The sequence below is a fragment of the Microtus oregoni genome, unplaced genomic scaffold (assembly GCF_018167655.1).
Source record: "Microtus oregoni isolate MIOR12 unplaced genomic scaffold, Mior012 000010F_ref0000083, whole genome shotgun sequence".
In the NCBI taxonomy this organism is placed as follows: domain Eukaryota; kingdom Metazoa; phylum Chordata; class Mammalia; order Rodentia; family Cricetidae; genus Microtus; species Microtus oregoni.
In genome coordinates, this window is record NW_024543069.1 from 4,903,430 (window position 1) to 4,931,108 (window position 27,679).

The following is a 27,679-nucleotide window of genomic DNA, read 5'->3' on the forward strand; positions in this document are numbered from 1 at the left end:
ACCACAGGAACCCGGTCCAGTTTGGTTCAGGAGGGCCAACTGCTGTCCCACCTTACGTAGCTTTAACACATGCTGACCCTTGAGTCCTGCCACCCGGCTTTGCCTCCTTTTCCCCCAAATGTCTCACCCTGGGGCCCCTGAGGTTCCCTCTGACCCGCCCCGCGGCGCCCCGCCAAGGACCTAGGTGTCTTTCCTGCCGCCCTTCCCTCGGTGCGGAGTCTGGTCCCTCCCGACCGCGACCCGCTCCTCCGCCCGCGGTCCCCGCAGATGTCCGCGGCGCGCCACGGCGCACGCTCGGGGGCGGAGCAGGCGCGTCAGGCTCGGCGGCAGCGGCGCGGGCGGCAGGGACCGGCGGGGACGCAGCTGCCTCTGCCCCCGCCACCAGCACCGCCGTCACCTCGGCGGAGGGCTGCGGGGCGCCTACGGTAAGGCCTGGCGGCGAGGTCCCCGCGCTGCGGGCTCCAGGTCTGCGCACTGCGGCGGGGCCCGAGCAAGGATCCAGGGCGGGCTCGGAGGACGATGCAGAGTCCAGTGCCCGCGGGGCACGGGCCCATGGCCCGGGATGGGGACACGCGGCGGCCAGGGCCCAGGGGTTCATTGGAGAGGCATCCCCTGGCCCTGCATTGGCCGCTCAGGAAAGCCACCTAGAGTTGGGGACAGGGGCACAGGAGCCTGGCTGTGGTGGCCGGCACCGCTCAGGGGGGGCAGGGGGCTCCAGCCGAGGGGGACAGCCCTACTGCGGTGCTGGGACTCTTCCCTGGGGGTGGTAGTGGATGCGGATGAAGAATCTAATAATCTGCTCTTTGAGCCTGCGGTAGGGTGTAGAGGATAAATAACGGGTAAATCTGGGAGGGACATAGGCAATGCAGATACAAGAGTGGGATGGGAACGGGGTGTTTGGGTCTCGGGTTTTATGGCCTGAAAATGAAGCCCGGAGAAGTGGTTTTAACTATGTGGCTACCAATAAATTTTTTACCTATTGGAGTATGGCAGGAATAGTCTCTTCTGGGCACAGGCAGTGATGTTCAAATGTAGGTAGGAAGATTATCTGTAGAGTTTGAGCCCACTTCCAGTTTTGTTTCCTCGCTATTACCCAGAATAATCTTTTTGTTGAGGAGTGTTACCCGAGTTCTCACATCAATGGGAAAACTAACAAGCCAACTTACCGTAGTGCATACATTTTCAGAGTAAAAAGCAGCATGTAGTTTAATGATACAGTAAAAGCAATGGATGTAAAGTGTGAAACTCTTTCATGCTAATCTTCCTTTATCTCCATCAGTTGCCTAATGCATTCAATTAAATACTGTGGTTATTTTTGAAAAAAAAATCATTCAAAAATTTACACAATGTAGATCAAAAAAAATACATCAAATATACTAGCCAGAGAGAATTAGCCAAACAGTGTGTTAAACATCCTTAGAGGTATCTGTCTGAACCTATTTTTGAATATTCTCTAATTTAATATCAAACTTTAATTTCATATAACCCCAGAGTTAGAAAGTGTACAGTTTGTATCTTATTGAAATCTTGTTTTCTTCATATGTTTGTCTGAAGTGAGTTTTTCTGTGATATTCAAAAGGGTTTATTGCTATGTAAAGGAAACTTACACGTTCCATGATGTAGAGTTTGAGATACAAATACATTTACTTGCTGCGTAGCCGTGGGGATGCCCCTTAAAGAGAAGCCACAGGCTTGCTGCATGCTTCGTAGTGTGAACGTCTTCTTGTTTTCTCTTCTAGATTGAGCTGCCGACTCTTTCATTCTCAAGATGAGGCTTTCCTTGGCAATCTCCTTTTTTATTTTCCTGTCCTTGTGGGTTGAAGAAGCTTGTTCAAAAGAAAAATCATCCAAGAAGGGGAAGGGGAAAAAGAAGCAGTATCTGTGCCCGTCGTACGTTCCTCAAGTCTTATATCCTTCTGCAGAGCCGTGTTGCTGCTGTTTGTAGAAAGTCAGACTGACTACTAAAATGCCCGACCTTGACACTTTTCACATCCAGCAGTGACCCATTGTGTTCTGATAGCAAAACACAGACAGAGGTTTGGAGCGCCGAGGGTCCCTTCCTAGTGGTGAAGGCGGCTTTGTTCATGCATCTTTACATATCATTCACTAAAGTGAAACAAGTTATTATAGCTTTCTTAGGCCAGATATGCAAGTTTAATTGGATACTAAGAGTCCATGTTTTGAGAAAACACTAGTACAAAAAGTAGATTTAAAAATAACCTAACAGGAAAATTCATAAAGAAACAGATAAACTACGATCTCGAAATCTATTACATTTGTATTGGTATACCACAATGGAAGCAAATTTATTTGCATGGTAGATTAGAGTTCTTTTTCAATATTTGTAAGGGATTTAGTGTATCCCTCCAAAAGTGTGTTATAAAATATAAAATGACTTGTAAAAACAAAATCCAGCTACAAGCTCTCCAAAGTCAAGGTTTATCAGCTAGGGATCTTTTCTGGGAAGGGTTAATGTTACTGGCCAATAAAAGCTGAAAATAACCATCAGATATAATGGTTTCTATGGCTCTATAATGTTTTCTACATATTATAATGTGTTTTTAGGCAATAATGCAGCATTTGTAATTACTTGGCTGTGATAGGCCGTTTTTTAGTTATGATGGTTGAGATGTCATATTGATCACAGACATTTTATTTCAGCATCATAACCTGATGAATCGTGAACCATTGCAGTTTTATAGATGTTTGTAAGAAACACCAAATGTCTTAGGAAGAAATTTTCGCCAGTCAAGGACTTTCGACTTGATCTATTGCAGTTGATGCTTGTACAGACGTGAGAGACAGAAAGTCTGAAATCATGCCATGGAGAGTAATATCTATCATTAACTGAGTTTCACGTCATGTCAAGAGGCATCTCCTGATTTGACCATTGACATCCTACTTATTTAACAGTATTATGCCAGGGTCAAATTATGGGGTGATAGACATAAAGGACAGCCTTGAGTTATATGCATGCTTCTCCTTGGCCTCTGTACCCTTGGGTATCTGCTGAGTGATGAAGGGCCAGGCTTAGGTTTACCCTCCACTTGCTGACGTCAGGATTCCTCCGTGATATGACTCTTGTACCTAATCAGGAGATTAACCTTTGAGGGAGTAGGTAATGTTGGGCCTTCTTCTCCTTATGTGAAAGATGCATTTTCAAGTTCTAAATATTCCCTGTTAATACTAGCAAAGTTAATCTTTGCTAGTTTCTGCCATAGCCTTCAATTTTTTATTTTATTTTTATAATTTTGAGACTAACTTTTGCTGATGGTTATCCTGTTAAATGTCTAGCACACCTGTGCGCAAGTAGGGCAGGGATGATGACTCAGCAGGTGAAGGTGTGATCATAAGGACCTGAGCTTGCTCTCTGGAACCCTAGGGTGGAAGGAGAGGACCAATTTCCAAAGGTGTACCCCTCATCTACATGCATGCTGTGACAGGTGCACACACACATGATCATAACAATAAATTATATATATATGTGTGTGTGTGTATATATATATATATTTTTTCAAGGAAACGTGCCCTAGAAAATTACAGTTCTATATTTTTGGGCTGAATGTTTTTCTTATAAATAAGTATCTCTTGGCATAGGAATACAATTCTATAATCCCAGCAGATGATAGGAGGATTGGGAGTTCAAAGCCATTCTGGTCTACATAGCGAGACCTCGTTTAAAAAACAGACAAAGCTGAAGTAAAATAAATAGAAAATCTGAGTTAAGAACAAGCGCTTAGGAAATTCAGGAGTCATTTCTCTGGCTGGAGTTTGGTCCGTTAATTGAAAGTTCTCTAAAAACTTAGACCAGAATCTCAGCCATAGTCGTGCACTGTAAAATAATCTAACTCAGCAATTTGTAGTTTAGAAATCTAAATTGTTTCTTTTGTGTAAATTTGTTAGGTGTTTTGCTCAGCAGAGTTAGAGTTAGGGATCTTAGAAGGTGAGGATAGAAAATAAATACGTCTTAATGTTGTAAGACTCTTCCTGGTGAGCTGGTTTATTTAACTATTTGAAGAGTGGCATTGATAAGCGAGGGGAGCATATGTGCCTAGCAGCCTATTTGTCGTGAGTGAGAATTAAATAGTCCTGTTTTCCCATTAGAGCAGGAGTTTCTCCCACTGAGAATCGCATTCTGAGAGTATACATTTTAAAATACAGGAGAGGCGCTGGGGAGGTATCGCAATGTGATTCTCTTCTGCCTGTGAGATTTCCCCCAAACCCATGTGTACAACTAAAGTCACTCACTGTTACTTCCTAGGTCTTCATTTCTCGTTCAGAGCTGTGTAGAGGGTCGTACCCTCTGCATCACGTTACAGATCTCAGCTCAACCTGCTAGGACTTGCGCTCAGAACTCCTCCATACTTTTCCTCACATGGTTCCCCTTTGCTGGCAAATGGCCCAACACCTCCTTTTCCATCCTAGGATTACTCTTGACCTACCCTTTTTTAGTTTCCCCAATTCAACAGTCACCAAGACTGGGAAGCCCAGCAGCTCTTCTCTCCTGTGTCTGGAGAGTCTTTATTTTCACTCCCAGAGATATTGAGTTATTTTCCCTAAAATCTGTCATCCATCTTGTTCTAATCTTTCCACTTCTCGTTTTGTTTAGTTCTTGCTTTTATTTATTTTTTTCTTGACCATTCCTTTGCCACACTGACCCCAGAGCTTTTCCAGGTCTCCGGTGTAATTAAGTCTTTCCAATATTGAGACACCTTGTGGGAACCCCATGGCTTGCTACATATGGCTGACATTTCATGGTTCTACACGAAGACTCTTGATGGCTAGAATTTGACATCTTTATCGCTGCCCTCTCCATCTCAGTCCTTGGACCACAGAGAGCGCTCATGGGTCACTCTCATTCACACTTGCTCTTTCCCATCACTGCCTGTGTTCTTCTCAATAGTTAGAGCACCCGGTGCACTCCCTGTGTCAGTGAACTTCTACCTCTACCTCGGTGCTCTTGCTCCAAATTCATGGCAGTAACTATGGCTTATACACTATTGATCCTCAGTCTGTCCACCAGTCTTAAAACCATGACCTATTCTGAGAAGTGTGTGTGTGTGTGTGTGTGTGTGTGTGTGTCTGTGTGTGTGTGATGCTGTGAATGAAGTAGTTAAGGGCCTCGCGTATGCTAAATTGGTACCATGCTGTTGAGAGGCATCCCAATCTTTTCCCTCTACACAGCCCTCTACTTCCGTGGTGATTATTCCCTGGAGATTATCATTTAAACTGTGTGCTTGCCCAGCTCTTTGTAAATTCACGAAAGAACAATGCCTTCCTTGACTCATTAAAAGAGAACACTAGAATGCTTGGTACAAAATGAAAATTTCTTTAATGAGTGCAGGGAAAGCCGAATGCCTTTGTCTGCTTCTCACTGGCTCTGTTATGTCTGGATTTTACATCAGTTGATAGGGTCTCAGCAGATGAACAACTGGATGAAGTCACAACTAGGTTGCTGGTTGGAACATTTTTACCCTAGTTTATGCTTGAATGTGGTGGCATTTTGACTTCATCATATTTAAGATTTTATCAGTGACTGGAAGGAAACTTTAAAGAAAAAGACTCATACAAACTGAAGTTTGTAACATTGGGAAATTCAGTGTGAGACAGAATTGGTAGCAAGTATAAACCCTGAATTATGGGACTGAGACTCAGAAAGAAGAGATTTGCATATTGATATTATTTGCAGAATCGTATATGTTTGGATGGCAGGGCAGGTGAAGAGGGTCCTATCTTGCAAGAAGCCGGGAAACAGTAAGAGTAGGGAGGGCTGAAAAGAACGTGTACTGGGGTGAATGTGAATGAAGCACAATGATGCACATGTAAGAAAATGTCATAATAAACACATTTATTTATGTGATACCAACAACAAAATAAAAAACAACGTGATGGGCAAAACCTAATGAGGTAGGGAAATGAGTTGCCATTTGGTTCACCCCTCATTTGTGCGTGTATGGATTAAGTAGACTACTGGGAAAATATTCGATGGCATTATCATCATGATATAAATGTATATATGTGTATATATATTTACATATATATAGTTATACTTGACACTATAATTAAAGCAATTTTTGAAGATGTTTAAAGCACAGCTTATGGGCATTTCTGCACTGTTCTCAACATTTCCAGGACAGAGAAATGATAGAAGCAATTAAGATCTTTTTATACTAGGAAATGCTAAAGGAACTGAGATAATTGAAGGTTGCTTTCAAATGTTTGAAAATTTGTGAGGTTAATAAGAAGCTATACTTTATGACTTGGTATCAGCCAAAAGCCATGCTAATGATTCGATTGTAGGGAGTGAGATTTTGGCTCCCATGTAAAAACTCTGTATTAGAGATCAAATGAGATATAATTGATTAGAGAAGGGGTTGGGAGGTTGTTGTCATTAGAGCTATTCTGGCCTGAAAGACTTGTTTGGCAGGCTTATGCTAAGGGATTTGAAATTGGATATCCAGGTAGACCATATGTTGTTGTTTCAGGCCGTTTCAACTTGCAAGATTTTTAAAATTCTGTAACCCTAACATTATATCTGATTATCTAATAGCAATAGGAAATGGAGTCTTCATTCTACAGATTTAAATTTTATCTCGGGCCAGTTAGATAAATCAGACTTTACTCTGGGTGGGTTGACTTGGAAAGTTCTAGTATATGAAATGCATATGGCTTTGCTTGAGTTGGTAATAAAAATCTGAAGACCTTAATTAACAAAATTTTCCTTTAAACCAAGTTTGGTGATGCGCACCTTTAATCCCAGTACTTGGGAGGGAGAGGTTGGAGGACCTCTGTGAGTTCAAAGCCAGCCAGATCTACATAAAGGATTCCAGTTCAGTCAGAAATACAGAGACCCTGTTTCAAAACCCCAAACCCAACAAGTCAAGCGAAACAAAAACAAAACCCTAATTTCCCTCTGAAATCTCATAATCACATTTTTTATTGTTGTTGTTGTTTTAAAATATCCTTTAAAACCAGACAAATCTCTTCTGTGACATAGTCCAGTAGGAAAGAATAAGTCAGTCTGCCACGCCTCTGGAAGTGCCTGCAGGATGACAAATGGAAATCATCAACACTTCCATAGTCAGATGCCCATGTGTATTGTAGAAACTGGATCAAGAAGAAAAATATACTTAATAATTCCAAGAACAACAAGAAAACAGTTTAAAAACACAGAAGGGCATTGATGTTCATCGCAGCTTTTGCTGGTAGGAGACAGAGTATCTCCTTTGCCCTGAGCTTGCCAGGCCTCGGTCCTGGTGTGCACCACTGATTTTGCCATTGCTGAGCGACGGGTGCACATTCTTATGCCGAGGCCTCTGAATTTCAAACACGTGGCAGCTGCTCATAGTATGTGTAACTAATGTGCTTCTGAAGTGCATCAGAGAACCGTCTTGAACCTCATGTGTGTGCCACAGAAAGGCAGACAATCTGGTGTGCTTTTCAAATGCATCATTTATTATTCATACTTTTAAAAATGGGGGACAATTCACAGCAAACAAATCTAACAATCAACCTAGCTCTATGCGACATAACCAGTATCTGGAGGCAGAGTTCACTCACAGCCGGGAGAGGCAGCAAAATGAGCTGAAAGTCATATTGCCTAGTGCGCAGCAAGCCATCAGGCCCCTGTCCGCTGGTCAGGAAAGGACAGTGAGTGGGTGCTGGCTCTGCCACAGACGCTTCTTGAGAACTATGCTCCTTGAGAGCGCTGGATGCTAATAGTCATGGCTCCAGTTGCGCTTACCTAGGTCAGTCAGGGTGCTCTACCCTTAGTGGTCACCAAGAGAGTCTGATGGGAGACATGATCACTGTAAGGGACCCTTTTTGCTAGAGTACATGTCTCATGTGTATTGTGGATTTTTTTGGAGTCCAACGTCTACTAAGATGCTTAGAGCCTGGATTTTAGTGGAGCTTCTGAGCTTTTCCTTGTCTTCTCAAACCTCCTCATGATCGGTATAGGTTTCCCATGCCCAGGGCATTGCTGGGTACACTCAGTTGCTCACTTCTGCCATTATCTAGTTCTGCAATCAGGACGCTGAGCAGGACAGCCACCATCTTGTGGAACACTCCGTTTTGTTTTCAGATTTTTGATCTAAGTGTTCACTACAAAATCTTTCTTCTGTTTTTTGACTCACACTGTCTTCTCTCTGAGGAGCTTCCCAAGGAGCCTTTAGTGATTTAGGCAGTACTTGTATGGGTGTGCAATCATGTCCACCTGCATTTACCCATCTCCTCAATACATGCTCTCAAGCCCTCAAAACTCTAGTGTTAAAATTACAACCAAAGTAATTCTCGTTTATTTTTATTCTGTGCACACAGTGGAAAAGAATGAGGGTTATTTCTACAAACTTGTTCATAAGCTAAAAATATATGTATAAATATAAATGCACTTGATATCTTTTGTGAGAACTTTTGTCTCTTTCAACTTGTAATGCTAGGATATATGCATTTCAGTTGTGTATACAGATGAGAGGGGGAGATATATGGAAAATCAAAAGCCGTCATCTTTAGGCTAATTCATATGGTCCTCATTAGTCTCTGTAGTTTCTTTTATCTCGATTTCATTAGCAGACTGGATGGATCTTTACTTAGTTCCAGTTCCTTGCTTCCCTGTAGAAATGTTCAGGATGAAAATGTTGGCCCAAGATGAGAAGCTGATTGAAAAAGATAATTGCCTACGCTGTCATCACTCTATACCTGGAACAGGATATTTTTTCCCCTTGTGTTTGGTTATGTATTTTCATACCACCTACTTTGCAATTTCTCTTTGATGGCCTACTGTTATTTTGCAATCACTTGAATTAACGATCTTGTCTTTCCAAGTAATTCTCCACCTTTCAAAATTGGCGTCCCCATTATTCCAGCTAGTCAGGCATGAAACTGAAATGGAACCCACATCTTCCCTTAGAGTGATCCCCTCTATCATCGTGTTCAGCTTTCTTTTTGATGCAGCTGCTCTTTCTACTAGTGTCAAAAGAGCTGTTGTGGTATTTTCTCCTTTAGTCGCCTGGTTGTTACACATTTACAAAGCATACTGTTTTAATTTTCCACTTTCCAGTCTTATATTCAGTAGCCCTCAAGTGTTCATGCCCAAAAGTTTAGCTTATTTCCTTTAGCCCTAGATTGCAAGAAGCTCTTGAATTAATTTTCCTGACTTTGGTTGCAGGTGCTATCTTGTTTTAGCATGCTTGGTCTACCGCCATTCCTGTCTTTTCCTTGCTTACTACTACCACTACTACTGCTACATTTGGAAGCATAACATTCTGTTTAATCGGATTTTGCCAGTTCTTCAGGATTTAGCTGAGTAAATATTACCTTGTCCTACTAGGCAGAGTTTTATATAGTCAGAATTTTCATTTTTCGGTGGGGGATGAGTTCTGTGAACTAACAGCATTCTGTAGAAGTGGGACTAGGTAACATCTGGGAAACTGGTTGAAGTTCAACAGTTAGAAGGAGGAACAGTGTTCGTCTCCTGATCTTAGCTCACCTGTAGTACTGTGCTCAGTGCCTGCTGCCGTCATTTTCATCTCTCCTGTAATATGGAAGCCTGTTCAGAGGGTCCCAACTGGCACTTCCGTGGTCCTAAATTGTTGTGTATTGTTGGATGCATTTTATTTTAGTTTGTTTTCTTTGATGAATAGACGAATAAATAACTTCTAAGTAAGGTCCTGTATTATAAAATAGATTAGCCTCTTTTGGATAAGCCAAATTACAAAGCCAAGACTGAGGAGAGAAATGCAGAAGAGATACATAGATTAAAGGATGCTGGAGACGGCTCCAAAGAGAAAATGGACTTTTTTTTTTAAGCAGGATTTTTTTGTTTTGTTTTGTTTTGTCACCACAGTGATTTTGAACCAGAAGAGGTACAACCAAAATTAAGTGTCACTTAGACACTAATAGTATTTCCATTTATTTTCATAAGCCTGTGTAGAGCTGGTGTTGAACTCCTTCCTCTCCCAGAATCCTTTTTCTTTCACATCATATATTTCGATAGTTGACGAAATTGAATCCTTCATATGATGATGTCATTTACTTTTTAGTTATATCATGTGTGTGTTAACAGTCTATGTTGCAAATAATTAAGAGGTCATATATGGTTTTAGAACATGGCTGTTCCAAAGCTTTGTGCTTAAGAGCTCCAATTATGCCTGAAAGTGCAGTAGAATCCAATGAATACACCGTTATTCTTTTTACACATCCAAGATTTAATGACTGTGCATTTAGAAGTGATATTGGTAAGGTGAATTCTCTTTGCGCATCTCCTCACAAATGACAGGCAAGACATAGCAAGAAGAACATGATTGCACATGCTGAAGAACACTAAGTCCATAGAATTGGGCTTCAGTTTTCCCATGTGTACAGTGAAGAATTTTGATTTAATTCAGTCATGCACACACAGCTATTCACTTGAGGCAAGTTGATCTTTTATGATATTATGCTTTATAATTGGTTTGTAACCTTCTTTTCAGGGTTAGTTTTTTTTTTGTTTAAATTGTTTTTGTTTATTAGCTTTGATATAATGAAGCCAAAAAAAGGAAAAGAAAAAAAAAGCCTACACAAAATTCATTTTCTAAAGCAAGTTAGTACTAAATGGATCCAGTTTTAGATTTGTCTTATCATAATACAAATATTTCGAAGGAGAGTAATGCATGCGGGAGCTGAATTATTTATGTTACCAGTTTCTCATACTTTCACAAATTAAGGGAATCGACTTTCAGAAATGTGACCTCTTTTCTTCTTTTGAAGGTAAATAATTTCTTTAATGTGGCAAGGAATTGGGTGTGTTTGTACAAGTGTCTTTTGTTGTTATGCTAGCTCCTGACTAGCTATATTTCATGGAAATTTACACTCACAATTCAGAGGGCGAGTAATCTAAGTTTATGTACATACACATGGTCCCTCTGTGAAATAATGTATATATGAAATGAAAGTTCATAGAGCTCTCCTTTGAATAACAACGAGCTAAATAATAAATTTCCAATAGAACATGTTGGATAACAATTAAAATATCATCAGCTGTTTGTTGAAGCTTCTTTGATGACTTGGCCTGTGCTGATTTGTTTCTTATCTCTTGGTGTGCTTTGCGATGCCCTGTGTGGTCCTGAGGTCCTCCGCTTCTCTTCATCAGCCGTCTCTTTCTCTTTCTCGTCTTCTCCAGCACACAGCCTTTCCTCCCACCCGGTTCAATTCCAGCATGGCACTTTAATTATTGATATAGAGGAAAGGAATTAAGCTCTTTGGTAGACCCTCCCGATGTCTATTCCTTCTTCACTCTGGAAACTGCTCTCCCTTCATCTTATTTATCTCTTATTTCTTGTATTATGGATTTAACAACATACTGAAGGAGCTACTGTCTGAAAAAATATGGAGTATATTTATATTTCATTAACATTTCCATCTATTAACTGGTGTATTTCCTGAACTAAAATGACCTGTGTTCTGAGCTTCACTTGGCTGGTTCTTCCTTGGTTGGATTCCTTATTTTCCAAAGGCATATAGTATCTTAAGAAGCAACCTCCTCCCCTGGTCATTTGTTTGATAATGTGCAGTTGTAGCTCTACTTTACTTTTTGACTCAGATATTACTTACTTCCTCTCAAAGAAATCTAGTCACTTCCTTGATACCATTATTACTTGGTAAGAACCATGGGCTGTTCTCTACACCCCAGCACACCCCTGAGTCCACTTACTTCATCATTAGCTTCTAGAATCTCCAACTTCTGAGTCTTTGTCCCCTACCCTTTTCCTCTACCCTTCTGACACTAGAACTCATAAGCTGCTTTCAGCGAGTCCTTAACCATTGACTTTTTTTGATAGTCATTCTTGGTTATTACAAGCTTCTTATTCATCAAATCTTTATCCATGGCAGTTGCTGGTTGTGTATGTGTTAGGAATGGTTGCGTCTACATCTTTATCTCTAGGTGTATTTATTTTGTGTCATTCAGACATTCATTTTTCCATTTTCTACTGTACCAGACTTTAAATGCACTGGGCAAAACTCAGTCACACAATATTTATATGAGGACCTGGTTTTAATCCCTAGTACAACCGACAAACAAAGAATTTGCATTAGGTTCACAATGGTATATTAATTTGGCTGAGGTATGTGAAAAAGGAATGACCACGTGCAGACATGATGTTGGGAAAGGGAAGAGCGCTTAAATTATGTTTCCCAATTGCGGATGTTCTTTAGTGTTGTGCCAAAGTTAATAAATGATAGTTTTTATGTGAAACCTAGAATCAGATCAGTGAACATTTTGTTCTGTTTCATTACAATCCACTGGTCTGGCATGCTCGTTGAATGGACTCTTTTGTTCACAAACGATTTTATAACAACACACAGAACAGCTAGAAGATACTCAGTTGCCTTCTTTGGAAACTTTCCAGAAGTGGATTATGTCATTACACAGCATTCAAAAGTCTCTTCTACTTAGAGTCACTCTCTTCATTACTGGATAAAATATATAAATACTGGGAAGCACTCATGGGAGCTAAGGTTTTTCTAAGATTGTGATTTATATTTGAAAACTTTTTTTGTCATTAGTGACAAATGCAGCCATTTTTGAACAAAGTTCTATGATCTTTTTATTTACTTTTCCTTAAAGAAAAAGTCGAAATATTCACATCTGGAATATAGTTTTTTTGATGTGGTATTAATGAATGATCTTCCACGAAGAATAAGAATCTAATTTAGTTAGTAAGTCAAACTTGGGTTCTAATAACAGGACTGAGGATGAGCCCGTATTGTCAGGTATGATGTTAGGTAATGCTGACTTAAGCTTTAAAATTCAGTAAAGTTACATTCCTCTTTGTGTATCTTTAGAGACATTACTTTGAAGCACGAACCTTTAAAACTGGCTTCAGTTGCTGTTACGTTGCTGATGTTTGCTTTATTTCTAATGTTTGTCGTATAGTGTATAATTTGTGTAGGTTCATGTATTGGTGGTATGTGGTATTATGCTTTGGTGTGTGGTGTATATGTTGGTAGTGTGTGATCTGTTTGCATGGTGTATGGTATGTTGTGATGATATGCGGCATTATGTATTGGTTGTGGGGCTTTATGTGTTGGTGGTGTGTGGTGTTATGCATTAGTAGTGTGTGCCATGTTGTGGTGGTGTGTGGTGTTATATATTGGTGGTGTGCAGGGTTTTATGTGGGTGGCATCAGGGTTTATGTATTGATGTTTAGCGCTATGATTTGGTGATGTGTATTGTTATGTTTTGGTAACAAAGCGATTATGTTATGGTGCGTGGAGGTCTTAGGTTTTGCTAGTTTGTGGTGGTGAAGAATTCATTGGCATTACAATTAAATGTCTTCTTAATTTCTGCTAATGCACTAGCGGTTTTATCTACCCTTGCTTTACCTCTGCTAGCACAATTGTCAATATTTAGCAAAGTAAATGATGTGTTACTGGCTTTATGAAAACAGTTTTGACTGTGGTGTGGCTAATTTGCAGAGTCGAGCCAGGCTCTGGGAACTGTTCTTGTAGTGTGCAGGCATCTGTGAGGTTTGGAATAGACACAGCTGTTCAGGTTTCTGTTCTGGCCAGCCTTTCCTTCTTCCAGCTTTGCCATCATCTTTGGTTGGGATCTACTACTCAGCGTCCACTTTACTGTGGAGTATTCTATACCTTCTTCCTGAAATATGCCCTGCTTCTTTCCCTTAACTTGCCTCATCCCTTCTTATCTTACGACTTTCAATCAAAAGTCACATATTCTTCAGAGTCCCTAGCTTGTAACCTGACAAAATTCAGTACTAACGATACAATGCTAATGATTACAGGCTCCAGGTAAAACTGGTTGAGTTAGTTCTGAGAGAAACTCAAGTGATACACAGTCCACTTCTGTTTTGGCTTATGTGCTTTCACTGGCCAGATCTGTAAAATAGGGCTTAATGAATTTCTCAGGGTTATAGGTCATATGAAATAAGTGAGCATCTCATGTGGAGATGGGAGCAGGATTCTTCATCATTGCTGTGTAGGTGTTGTTTATTATAGTTGCTGGGTTTCCTTTAAGTCATTCATGAACCTTAACGTGCAGTGGACTGTTTAAGAAGAATAACAGAATGTTACTCGCTGAGTATACAGTTTACAAGATTCCTTCTCCCAGACATATGATCTGTTATGTGAGACCCAATTACTGTAGGCTGGTGGAATGGCTCCGTGGTTAAGCTCACTTGCTGCTCTTTCAAAAGATCCAGGTTTGATTCTCAGCATCCACGTTGGGCACCCATAACTTCCTGTTATTTTGATTCCAGGGAATCCAGTGCTCTCTTCTGGTCTCTGTAGGCATCTGTACCATGTGCTGCATACCAACTCACACAGACACACTCATATATACATTTTTTAGTGGGCTTTACATTGATGAATACCCACATTGACTCCTAGTGGTGATGAACAGATTTGGATAGAGAAGGAGTCTTTTGGAAATTCCTATATGAATTACCAATTTGTGTTTAAAATATTGATCTGGATAAAACTTTAATTAACAAGTTACTAAATTTTAATATGTATTGCTTATTTAAATGTTGATTCATATGAACATTCTCAACTTCTTGCTGTAAAATGTCTGTCAACTTTGTTTATTTGTCTCGATCTTCATGTCCTCATGGTATGTTCTACCAAGATAGAGCATTCAAGAATGTTTGCTGGTTATTTGATATTATGGAACACTTTACTTGTGGCTGGTGCCTGGACACACCTTCCCAGAAGTTTAGGTTCTTGAGGCGTGGTCACCAGTGTGGTGATTTGAGGTGATGGTATTTTAAGAGATGTTGCTTGATAGAAGGTGATTGGGTCCTGGTATCCTCTAGAAAGTAGGAAGACAAGTTTTGTTGAGAGAGTTTGCTTTGAGAACAAGCAAGTTGCTAGAAGCAAGACTGTCTGTCTTCCATTGGTGACTTCTCTCAGTTTCTTGGCATGTTTGGCATTCTGCTCTTGAACCACAAGACAGAAAAGATAAATGAGCTTCTTTTCTTTACAAAGTACTCAGATTCAACTATGTTTATAATAAAAGAATATATTAGTACATTAATGTAATTACTTATATTTCATTTTAATTAAATATAAACCTTTATAGTAACACAAGTTATTTAACATAAGGGAACATTTGTATTTTCTGTTAGAAATTCCATGGAGGGCACTTAAAAGTTATCAAATTAATGAATAGTGTATCAAAAAAAAATAAATGTGGGTGTGTTAGTTATGGCTAAAGCCCTAACCACCAGGAGCAAAGCAATAATCTCAGACCCTGCATAGCAATGGTAGGAGTCGGGTCTCTTCTGTGAGCGTAGTCGACAGGAAATGGAGCCTGGCTTGGTGGCCTTCACTCAGAGTCTTCTGTTTGGGCTTTGTTAGGGCCGAGGAGACTAGGGGAGACATTGTTCACGGGAGCCCTGAGTGTCATTGCCTCAGTACCGGGTGACCATGGAGCTGTCTTTTGACCCTGTGAGAGGGACATGAGGAAGAACTATGCCGCCCCCTGGTGCTTTGGAGGCTCATGATAGACTGCTTTCAATTGTTTTTTTTTTCTAAGACTTCTTTTTTTTTTAAATTTATTTATTTATTAAGGATGATTTCTGCCTCCTCCCCGCAACCGCTTTCCATTTCCCTTCCCCTCCCCCGATCAAGTCCCCCTCCCTCATCTGCTCGAAGAGCAATCAGGGTTCCCTGACCTGTGGGAAGCCCAAGGACCGCCCACCTCTATCCAGGTCTCCTAAGGTGAGCATCCAAACTGCCTAGGCTCCCACAAAGCCAGTAGGTGCAGTAGGATCAAAAACCCACTGCGATTGTTCTTGAGTTCTCAGTATTCCTCGTTGTCCGCTATGTTCAGCTAGTCCGGATTTATCCCATGCATGATGAGAGCTCAAGAAGCAGCCTGTGGCCATGGGACAGAGAAAGGGACTCTGTGGACTGGGGAGGATTTCTGATGCGAAGGGGAATACCGAGTATTTACTCTTGTTCAGATGTGGTTCATAGGAGGGAGAAGAGAGCAGAGAGAGCTGGAGAGAACATAGAGGGTGAGTATAGAGAAGAACCTAGGAGGGGGCTAGAGTCCCACAGTGCCCATGTGACTTGTGGGCTGGGGGCAAGTGGGAGCTGAAGCTGGAGAACAGTCAGACCCTTCCTTGGAAGCTGATGCAGAAAAATTGCTCTGAGCTTGAGGTCAGCCTGGGCTGCACAGTGGAATCTTGCACACAAGAAAACATCAAACAAACAAACAAGCAGACAGAATCTTCAAAGAGGGGATCTGAGAAATCCACAAAGAAAGTGTACATTAGAAAGTCAGAGGCCGGCAAACCTGGCCAGGGCAAGATCAATGCTCTTCGCTTCCTCTGGGGAAGCAGGAAGTTTGGGCTTTTCCACAAAGCATCTACTTTTGCTACCAGTACTAGATGGGTTCCATACGCCATGACAATTTTGAGTGGTAGGACAGTGGCTGAAGGCAGTTTTCATTTTTTGAAGGTACTGAAAATATTGGAAAAGCTGCTGGAGATTCTGTCCAGGAGAGTACTATGACACAGAGCTAGTTAGGACACAGAGTAGAGCAGTAGCGTTTCTTTGAAAGGAGGCCTGTGGATTTTAGTTTATTCAATCTCAAGTGACTGGTTTCTAAGCAATAATTCATAGAGACAGAAAGGGCAGTCTTTCTTCTTCTGTACTGAAGAGGGATAGGGGATTCAGTATTCAGGATAACATCTGTATTTGCTTCCCGGCCCCATAATGGGGTTGGTACATCCTTGTTTCCATAAACCTGCAGGGGTATAACGAAGGCAGTAATTCAAAAGAAATCCTTTTCTTGTCTCTGATAACAAATTATTTGCACGTAGCATCTTGCATAAGGGAAAGTGACAAAGCCATGGTAACAGAACCAGGTTAGGTGATAGGGGTGGCCTTGAGCTTCTCTACTGGGTTCCTGATGAGGAACAAAAGCCCCTTCATCTATCCTTGGAGTGACTCTCTCAAAGTGCTTTGAAGTCTAAATTATTTATTTCTCAATTTCCCTGCTTTAGTTCTTTTTAAAAATTGGCTTGTAGTGGCAAGGAAAATATTTCCTTTCAAAACTCAGTCCCATCAATTTTTAGAGAATAGTGGAATTAGAGTGGGGATTTGGGGGAAAGAAGATTTGTGCATATATATCATGATGTATTTATATAAGAAGGGAAACACGCTGCATATTTCCTCAAGTAAATCACATGGCCAAGACTTTCTTGTAGTTGGGAGTAGATTGTGAATGTCTGTCGTTTTCCAAACAGTTGTTGCTCTCTTTCCCTTTCCCCATGACATAAAATGGGCTCCTGGGAGTTGTCTGTCCTACAGCACCGCGACTGATCTAGGCGCTGTATTTATGTGGCCGCAGTTCTTTCCACGGACAGTTCTTTTGTGAACTGGTTTTCTGCAGTTATCTTCTCTGCCTACAGAGAGACTCTCAGAGGCAGATAGCAAGTGTCTAGAGAGGTGGGCCAAATCCTCTGTAAGTCGGGCACCCAGTTCAGCCAGCCAGGCATGCTTGACCAAATAGGGAGTTCAGCTCTAGAGGGATTTTCTATTTTGTTTCTCCTTCCTGGTCCTCCCCTCTCCTCTCTATCCCTCCCTTCTCCTGTGTTCTCCTCTTCCGTCCTTCATTCTCTCCCCTAGACAGAGATGGGCAGGGTGCAGAATGAGAGCCTCCCCTCCCCTAGACAGAGATGGGCAGGGTGCAGAATGAGAGCCTTTGAAGCACGCAGTCCTTCCCCCCCCCCTTTTTTTTTTGGCCACGCAAGACTTCAGTTTATTAATTTTTGGTAACAATAATTTAAAAGGTACAAAGGGTCTCATATTACAGAAATATGGAAATATACAATAAAGAAAAATCGGGGGTCAAACTGCTGAAACACAGTAGCATCAGCTAGCAAGAAGGCCAGAGGCCAATGTGAATTACTCCAGCAACCAATATGCTTGCTTTCATTGTTTTGGGTTTTAAGACAGCGCAGCTAAGAGCCTAGGCTGGGCTGAGCTCACCATTATCTTACCTCTTACTCTCAAGTGCTGGGATGGCAAGCTGTCACCATCCTGGGCTTCTTTATTTTTTCCATCAGAATAGAGAGCAATCTTGCCTGTGAGGTACAATTAGGAAATCTCAGAATGGTATGCATACTATAAAGCACAATAGGTAACCACATGCAATTTAAAAAGAAACAATAAGCATGTATTACCTAGTAGGAGAATTGAACAGTGACATTCTTGTTATTTTTTTCTGTATAATACACATTACATGTATATTACAAATATGAGCTTGCAAATTATATAATTAGTGACTCTACATTCAGAGATCAATTTACATGTGTTTTATGTGTATGCATCTTCTCTGTGTGTATGTATGTGCACAGTGTCAATGCAGGAGCCCACAGAGGGCATCTGATCCCCTGGAACTGGAGGTACAAACGACTGTGAGCCACAGGGTCGATTTTGGGAACTAAACCTGAGTGATCTGGAAGAACAGCCAGTGCCGTCTCTCCCATTTCAGGTTTTGATGGATTGTGCGGTTTGGAGCCAAAATTTGTCCGATTAATCCTTTCAGTATTTCAAAGCCTAGTTATGGTAATCAGCAAAGCATGCAGAAAATTGTGGTACATTTAGATATGTACGAGTCCCACTTCCTGGGAATTCTGATATTTCAGTGCGTTTGCACCTGGCTTTATGTGGGTTCTGGTGATTTCAGGTCTTCGTGCCTTCTGCTCTGAGCCTCCTGTCCAGGACAACCTTGTTACTTTCTGAACACTGTCATTTGAAGAGCGGAAGGACTCATTTAGATCAATTCTTCTCTGGGTCTGTTCTTCTGAGATAGTATTTGTAGCTTCATAAGTATCAGAGCAACATGATGAATGCGTGCGATGGGTAACCAGCCATAACATGAGTCAGCCCTCCATCGTGTTTCTGTCTTGGGAGCTTCTCTTCTTCTTTTCTGCAGTAAGGGCAGTGTTGCTCTGTAGAGAGTGAGAACTAAGCGTCTCTAGCTGAGTTTTGATGGATCTTGGCATGCTTTATTCCTTTGCCCAGCTCCACTGAGCCCCTCTCGGGTTTCAGTGCCCACTACTAAACTGCTTACTTCTCTAGGAGCTGCAGTTCAGGTTTTGTGAAGGAGTGAGATAATGTGCTACTGGACTTTAAATACCCGGCACATTTCATTTAACACAGTGATCTCCAGTTCAATCAGAATTGCTTGAGGGGATAGGAATTCTTTCTCTCCTTTTAGGTGCATAATATTATAACACCTGTACATCTTATAGATATTATGCACATGTACATATGTGTATATTATATACACACTGTCTTTATTCTTCGGTTGAAAATTACCTGGCTGGATCTTGGAACTTGACTACTGTATATAGCATAGATGGGGCTTGAAGTAATAAGGGCTGCGGGGCAAACTGTAGTAGTATGGGGCGGCAGGGCTGCGTCCCCCACACCCGGCCGCCCACATGGCTAGCTTATGCCCCGAAATAATTACACGGACACTGTATTCCTCCAAACACTGCCTGGCCCATTCTCTTCTAGGCTAATTCTCACATATTAATTTAGCCCACCTCTAATCATCTGTATGTAGCACCCCAAGGTGTGCTTACCGGGGAGATTCCAGCCTAGTCCATCCTGGGTTGGAGCTTCATCCTGGGAGCGGGGCATGGCGTCTCTCTCTGAGGCGTCTGCTCCCGAGAGAGCTGTGGAGTCTCTGAGCTCACTTCCTCTTCCTCCCAGCATTTTGTTCTGTTTACTCCTCCCACCTATCCTCTAACCAATAAAATGGGCCAGGGCAGTTCCTTTATTAGCCAATGACCTTCCTCCATCATTTCCCCTTTTTCGGTTTAAACAAAAAAAAAAAAGGCTTTAACATAGCAAAATTACATATAACAAAACAGTTATCAAGTAAAAGTTACAATAATCTTTATCATAACTAAAGAAAACTATAACTATAACTAACTATTCTTAACTCCATCAAAGACTCCAGAAAGATATATTACCTAAGTAAACAAGAACTAAGAAACTTCAAACTCTAGAAATGACAAAGACATCTCGCTGCCTGGACAGTCACCCAAAGTTCTTTTGTACCGTTGGGGCATCCATCTTCAGCCTTCAGGCCCATGGTATCCAGCAGACATTTCCATAAAGCAGGAAAATTCAAAGTCAGTTCAGTCACTATCTGTTGTGTCCTGCAGAATGCCTCGCAGACTCTTTCATGAATCAGGAACCCCGAAAGATCATCTCACCTTAGGCAAGTTCAGTAGTCCTCTCTCTGCGGGTTCTCTGTGTCCAGTTTATGCAATAGTCCAGGCAAGAGCAGTTTCTTGCCCAAATGGCTATCAAACTCCATAAGGTGCCTCTTCGATGCCCATCTTCCTCTTGAAGTACATTGGTGCTGCCAGGAGCAGAGTGTCTCATTGTCATGAAAAGTCCTCAGTTATTAAAACATTAAATGTCCTATTCTGTAATCTTTGAAAGACATGAAGAATGTCTATCTAAAATATATCTCTATATATCTAGAAAATCTAACTAACATGACTACAATGATTATCCATTAACAACCTATATTTCTTAATTATACATTACATATTTAAATGAACTACACAATCACAATACCTTAATCAAAATCAGAAACACTTATACATATAACAAAATTGACCTTAAATCTCTATCACTAAAGCAAAATCTATACTAATGTAAATTATTCATATCTATATCATATCCCCCTTTAAATGTAAAAGGACGTTTATAAACCATATTTGGGAACATGGGCGCAGTTTTTTCTCTCCAAACTGCTTCCTGCTGAATGGGGGCGTCGTTAATTAGGTCTTTCATGGTATAACCTGTGTGCTAGTTTCATCTCAGTTGGCAGTTGAGCGAAGCAATTTTTTGAAGGCGTGCACAGGAACCATTCAGGAGGACGTGGTCCATCATACCAAATCGGAATAGAAGAAATGAACAGCATCTCATCCTCTGTGAAAACAAAATAAGAAACTCTTTTCCAAAGTATCATATCCTTAGATCCAAATTCAAGATATTTATGTTGGATTAGTTCAGCAGCATTTATAAACAAATATCTTTTAGCATCTGTTGCTCCTTCCTCAGCATTTAAATAATTTAAAGAGAGCATAATAGCATACAGTGTCAAAATTCTCTGTGTATTTTCCATCATTGTGCAGCTTTGTTTTAACCTCTATTTTGTTTATTTTTACTTTTAACTCTTTGCTTTTTGAGACAGGTTCTCTGTATCTTTGACCTGAAGTAACTCTGTAAACCAGGCTGTCTTTGAACTCTCAGAGATCCCCCTGTCTCTGCCTCCCAGGCATTCGGGATTAAAGGTGTACACTGCTACACCTTGAACTCACAGAGATCTGTTTGTCTCTGTCTTCTAGGCACTGGGATTAAAGGCATGTGCTACCACACACAACAATCTCTTCCTTTTTTTGTTTTTTACTTTAAAAACTTCAACTTTTAGTCTGCATATATTTTTAACACACTGTAAAGCATTCAGAAATTTTCTTCGTCTTTGAATCTCTCTTTACTGTATATCTCTCTTTTTCTGACCACACGAGCCTTTAAATTACTGAGCAATATGGGTAGGATTAAAGGCGTGGCTTTGCCAGCTAGATCCAGTCCATTCCTTAGCTTTCCCGCCTCATGGCGGATATACAGGCTGTAGCCATGTTTACTGTATGGCATTTCAAGGTCCCTGCCAGCAAGTGAGCTACAACAGACAACACTTAAGTCCTCTCTCGGTAGCCGGCCCTCCTGCCTCAAACAGTCAGAGTTTGCCCTGGCAGGATGGCTCAGAAAGCCGGCATTTTTAAACGGCGCAGCTTTTTTCCTGCTACGGCTGAAAACCGAAAAGCATGCATTCAGCTTTTCGTCAACACCATTTAAGTGTTTCGTGGCAGGACCTCTTAATGAGCTGCAGGTTTTGCAGCTAAAGCTGAGTCAGGAAGCCTCTCTTTGATGAGGCGCTTGCTTGCCTCGAGCAAGCAGAGTAGAACTGAGAAATTGCTGCTACCAAGAAACCAGGCACAATGCTTTCATTTTGTTCTAGAATTACTTCCCAAGCTGTCTCAGGCTTTATGTGGAAGCAGTTGTCCACGTGGGCGCCATATGAAGTAATAAGGGCTGCGGGGCAAACTGTAGTAGTATGGGGCGGCAGGGCTGCGTCCCCCACACCCGGCCGCCCACATGGCTAGCTTATGCCCCGAAATAATTACACGGACACTGTATTCCTCCAAACACTGCCTGGCCCATTCTCTTCTAGGCTAATTCTCACATATTAATTTAGCCCACCTCTAATCATCTGTATGTAGCACCCCAAGGTGTGCTTACCGGGGAGATTCCAGCCTAGTCCATCCTGGGTTGGAGCTTCATCCTGGGAGCGGGGCATGGCGTCTCTCTCTGAGGCGTCTGCTCCCGAGAGAGCTGTGGAGTCTCTGAGCTCACTTCCTCTTCCTCCCAGCATTTTGTTCTGTTTACTCCTCCCACCTATCCTCTAACCAATAAAATGGGCCAGGGCAGTTCCTTTATTAGCCAATGACCTTCCTCCATCAGGGGCTGCCAGTATCTCTTTGATAAAGTGATTTTATTTCCCTTGGTTATATATGTTGGAACTGCTGGACCATATGATAAATATATTATTTTTAAAGGACTCTATAAAATCTTTTTCATGATGTCTATACTAACATCTTTATCAACACTGTAGGAGTTTCTCACTAACCATGTTCTTGTAAGCATTTTAGTGCATTATTTTTTGATACTATCCACTGAAGAACTTTTTTTTTAAGAATGACTGATTTCTTTACTGTTTCTTTCACTGTTGATGCCTCTGCATTCTGTACAATATTTTCCTCTAGTCTCGGACCAGGAGGATCGGTCTGCACACAGTTGCTCTGCGATCCTTCACTACCCAGCTTTGACTCGTGCAGCCTGCACTTGTGATGTCCGTGAAATCATTGCCAGGAGCAATGTCACGAGGACATTCTTCTGTGTTTTCTTTTGAAGTCTGAGATTGCATATTTAAGCCTTTAATGAATTTTGAGTTGATTTTTGTGTGAGCCAGAAGAAAAACATCCAGTTTCTTTCTTTTCCTTGCAGATGTCCGGCTTTCTCTACACCATTTGTTAAATGCCATGTTTTCTACTCATCGTGCATACTTCCTGGCTGACTGACTGAAGATCAGTTGGCCATTTGCGTGGTATTTATTTCTGGTTCTCTTCACTTGCATTGGCCTATACTATTTTAACTATTGAAACTTCGGTATATGTTTCAGGAGAAACACATAGACACACGGGGATCACTCTCTAGATACAGCAATGAGAATATTAGATTGAGAAGGTTCAAGTTGGTATATATCAAATTATTGAAGAGTTTCAATAAGAGAAGCCTCTGGTAAAATGGATATGAAATATGAAATATTCTTTGATGGGAACCAGACCTTAAAATTAAAAAAAAGACATTAATTACTTTGAAAAATTTTCATACTGTAGCTAATGACAGTGGAAATCGGCCAGCTTTTATAGGCTATCTTCATGCAGTTGTCCATAATCTATTTCTTTAATATACCTTTTGCTTTGCAATGTATTTTTAAGGTAGGAAGCATACACCTTCTTAAACATGACCTTTCTATAACATGTTTCATTGTTTTGTGTCTTGATGCTGTCTTAATTACTGGATACCTTGGACTGCGAGTGGCTTAGATCCATAAAGCACATCTGTGGGTAGGCCTTTGAGAATGTTTTCAGAACAGAGTCAGTAAATGAGGATGTTGTTCTCAGTATGTGGGCAATTGAGTCCCAGAGCCCAGGTGTCTTGAAGAAATAATTGGCAAGACAGAGGGAGGAAAGGGGCTATTGCAAGATGTCCGCTCTTCCTTGGCTTTCTAGACAACTCTGCACACCCTACATATCATGGTCTTCTGAAACTAATGAACCTTTGAGTTTAAAGAACTCTTTCTTTTTAATCTGTGTCATTTAGGTGTTTGTCTCAGTGTCAGGGTCTTTATTGATTCCTCGGAAATTGTGAGCTGTTTGGGATTTAGTCCTATAATCATTTTCATCAGGTTTTTAGATTTTTTTTTTATTTTGTTACTTTTTTAGATAGGATCTATCTCAAATATTCTTTGCTGTTTTCATACTTGCTATGTAGTCCAAAATGAACAAGAATTTTAGATCCTTCTGTCTCCCCCTCCCAAATTTGAGGATTATGGGGATTATGCCACCGTGTCCTGTTTTTGCAGTGCTGAAAATTGAACCAAGAATGAGCTATCACCCAAACCTCTGTCCTGAAGATTTTGATAGGTGATTGCTTTTCACCTACATCTCTATGAGTAGGGTGGATATTTTAACAGGATTGTTTTCTAACCCATAAACTTGGCTATCTTTCTATTCATTGCTGTCTTTGATAATTGAATTTTTTTTACAGTTGTTAATGTAGAAATGCTTCATTCCCTTCGTCAGGGCTAAGGTTATTCATAAATATCTTGCTCTCTTTGATGCTGTTGCAAATATGGTAATTATCCAAATTTTTACTTTATAGTTGGTTATCTACAGACATGTATATATGTAAGTGATTTCTTCAGTCAATGCTGTTTCCTGCAGTGTTAGTATGCCAGTTCTAATAGGGATGCCTGTGCAAGTGTGTGACAATGTACAAGGAATTCTATACACAGGGCCAAGTTAGCTAAAAACAGAGACATGCACTTCTGCAGTTGGGATCCATTTGACTGACTGTCTGGGAGTTCTGGTATCTCCTGAGTCGATGTGGTAAGAGAGGATGTCTTGCTGGGTTCTTAATCTTTGTGTTGCAGCTTCCAGTTTTTCACCACAAACTGTGATGCTAGGTGTGAACTGTTCCTCTCGGTCTCTGCTGTAGACAGATTGTTTCCTTTCTATTTCTAGTTTCTTGAAATGTCTTATACCAGAAGGAATGTTGAATTATTTCAGATTACTTTTATGCACCCTTTTCTATGGTCCTATGGATTTTACCTATATTTCTGTTGAGGAAGAGTGATGTATAACAGTAATTTTCCAGTGCTGAGCTCTCCTCAGACCTGAGACATATGCTCCATTGGGCTGTGGCGTGCAGCTGTTGAAGGCGCTAGTGAAGTTGTTTTCCTGTCTTTGGTAAGGATGCTTGCTTCTGAGGGACACTGGCCTGTAGTTTCTTATGTGTCTCGTCTGCTTTAGCGTCAGGGTCATGCTGTCCTCACAAAGTCCTTGGAAGTGCTCCTCCTTTCATCGTTCGGGCAGATTTGGACAAGTACTGGCTTTGATTTGTTTTTTAGCAGTTCAGTAGAATTTGCCAGTGAAGTCATCTCTTTCTGGATTTTATTATTATTTGCTAAATAATCCCCTTTATGAGTTAAAGATCATTTCACGTTTGTATTTCTTTATCAGAAAGTCTTAGAATGTTCTGAGTTAACCAGTTCGTGGACATCCAGTGGTTCATCAACATCTTTTATCAGCCTTCTCAGTTTTAATGTCTCACCTTTCATGTCTGATTTCATTTATTTATTTATTTTGTTTTATTTCTTTGTTATTCTAAAGATATGCCAGTTTTGATTATGTTTTCAAATCATTGTTTTCATATTTTTCTATTCTTTATTTTGTTTTATATTCTCTAATTTCTTTTATTTCTGCTCACTCTTGGTTTCTTTTGTTTTTTTTCTCTATCAGACAATTGATATTTATGTATATTTTCATAACCCTTATTCAAGGAGTTTTATCCTGTTCTTTTAAATGGGTCACATGAATCTCTTTGGTATTTGTGTAGTAGAAAATCCCTCAACCCTTCCCTGCTGTGTTTGCTGTCCTCATGCAAGAGAGGACCTTGTTCAGTCAACTTGTCTACTGTTCTGCAGGTATAAAAAGTTCATGGTAGTGCGAAACCATGGTGTTTTCTCTCCCTGCTTGCCAAGTATATTATGCTCTCATTACCTTCTGTGATAGGCAGGCCAGAAGCTTTTTCCTCTTAGAAGAGTTAGAAAATTGAATCTGTGTCCTTTCTACCTTGGAAGAATTGAGCTCATGGTTTTTATTTGTTTGTGCTATGTTGAGTTAAAGGAGGTCTGGTGTTTAGTCCTGTCTCTTGTTCAAATGACCACTTTGTCCTCCGCAACTTTCAGTGATTTAGGAATGCTGGACCTTGTCAGTGCTTGAGGCAGATGATTTAAATCTAGTCCTTCGGGAGCTCCAGAAATTATGTGGCTAGATGTGTGATTCAGATGTTCCCTGCTGAGATGAAGGGCAAGTGTGGGCTTTATTGCTTATGCTGTTCTGAGTTATGCAGAGTGTTTACATGAGAAGAAATTACCCTATGCAGGGACCCATATCTTTCCAAGAGAAAGCATCAGGATCTCGGGGTAGCACATGAGCAAATCAGGCACCAGCTACCTGGTCTAATTCCTTTGCTTCCAAGGGAGATGCTGACTTGGGAATTTCCTGCTGACTGTGAGCTAGGAAGAAGACTATGGTATGAAAGCATCTATCTCACTTTCCTGCTAGATACATTGTGGATGATTTCTCAGTGGCGGGAGATGCAAGAGAACTCAGCTAGTTGCAGAGTTTTTCTGGTTGCATGAACCTTTATGTTCACAGCGGGAAGAAGAAGCCAGGCTTCTTCTTGTTAGGTGGGCACATGGTGTCTGCCTATTATCCTAGTCTAAGGGTAGATGGGTGGATGGGTAAGGTAGAGGAATTGTGAGTTCAAGGCCACAGCTCTGAGGCAACCGAGTGAGAGCCTCATCTCAAAAACCAATAGAATAAAATCAAAATTTTTCATGCTCTAAAACCAAACAAAAAAGCAGAACTCTCTTTGTTGGAACGATATAAACAACAGCTATAAATAAGAGAAATTAGTTTTTGCAGGACCGTTTGTCATGAGAGTAGTTTCATACTTGATGTGAAAATATGCTGTCTGTAACCATTTTACTTATCTGAAAAAGTATACACCGTATGTCTACGTTATTATCGCATGAAATGAAAAATGAATGAAATTTCTGCCCTGGCAATGCTGAAGCATGCATGGGCAGCCCGTAGATGGTGGTTTTGTTGAACTTGTGCATTTTGGGTTTCATGGGCTTTGCTAATGAGGACGACTGACCAGGTCTCATCCTGAAGAGGGCACCAGATCTCATTACAAATAGTTTAAGCCACCATGTATTTGTGGGAATTGAACTCAGGACCTTTGGAAGAGCAGGCAGCGCTCTTAACCACTGAGCCATTTCTCCAGCATAGTAGTATTTAGGTATGGAGAGCTGAAGAAGCTGGTAATCTGATAACAGTGATGATGCTGTCACATTTTAGGACCTTTTCCTAAGCATGATTGTTTATAGTGTAGAAATAGGCAAGAACCGGAGTTCCAGTCTCTAAAACCAACATTTTTTTTTTTTTTAAAAATACATGTGGTAACATTAGCCTGTAACACCAAAACTTGGAGACAAAGACAGGAGTACTGTGAGGCCTCACTGCCAGGCTCCCTAATCCATTGCTTTTCTTTAGATTTACTGAGACTCTCTCTCTCCCTCTCTGTCTCTCTCTCCCCATCCATCCCTCCTGCCTCCTCTCTCTGTGTGTATAGTTGGAAAATGGTACCAGGAGATATCCAATGTCAACATCTTATCTCCACATGTGTGCATGCATGGGCATGTGCATCTGCACACATGCACACATCA

The 27,679-nt window shown here is 40.9% G+C and overlaps 1 protein-coding gene across 2 annotated transcripts in view; it reads left to right on the plus strand.

Annotated features, from left to right (window-relative positions):
• The first annotated feature begins 279 nt into the window (after positions 1-279).
• The window catches only part of Glrb (glycine receptor beta), a 60,148-nt gene continuing 32,748 nt past the window's right edge, over positions 280-27,679 (plus strand). Inside the window, exons 1-2 of one of the 2 annotated variants that reach the window (XM_041659288.1) lie at positions 280-425; positions 1,740-1,890. In XM_041659288.1, the coding sequence (XP_041515222.1) occupies positions 1,769-1,890 (122 nt within the window). In that variant the 5' untranslated portion in view covers positions 280-425; positions 1,740-1,768. Of the gene's footprint in view, positions 426-1,739; positions 1,891-27,679 lie in introns of those variants that run through there. The other variant, XM_041659289.1, reaches the window with a different exon arrangement.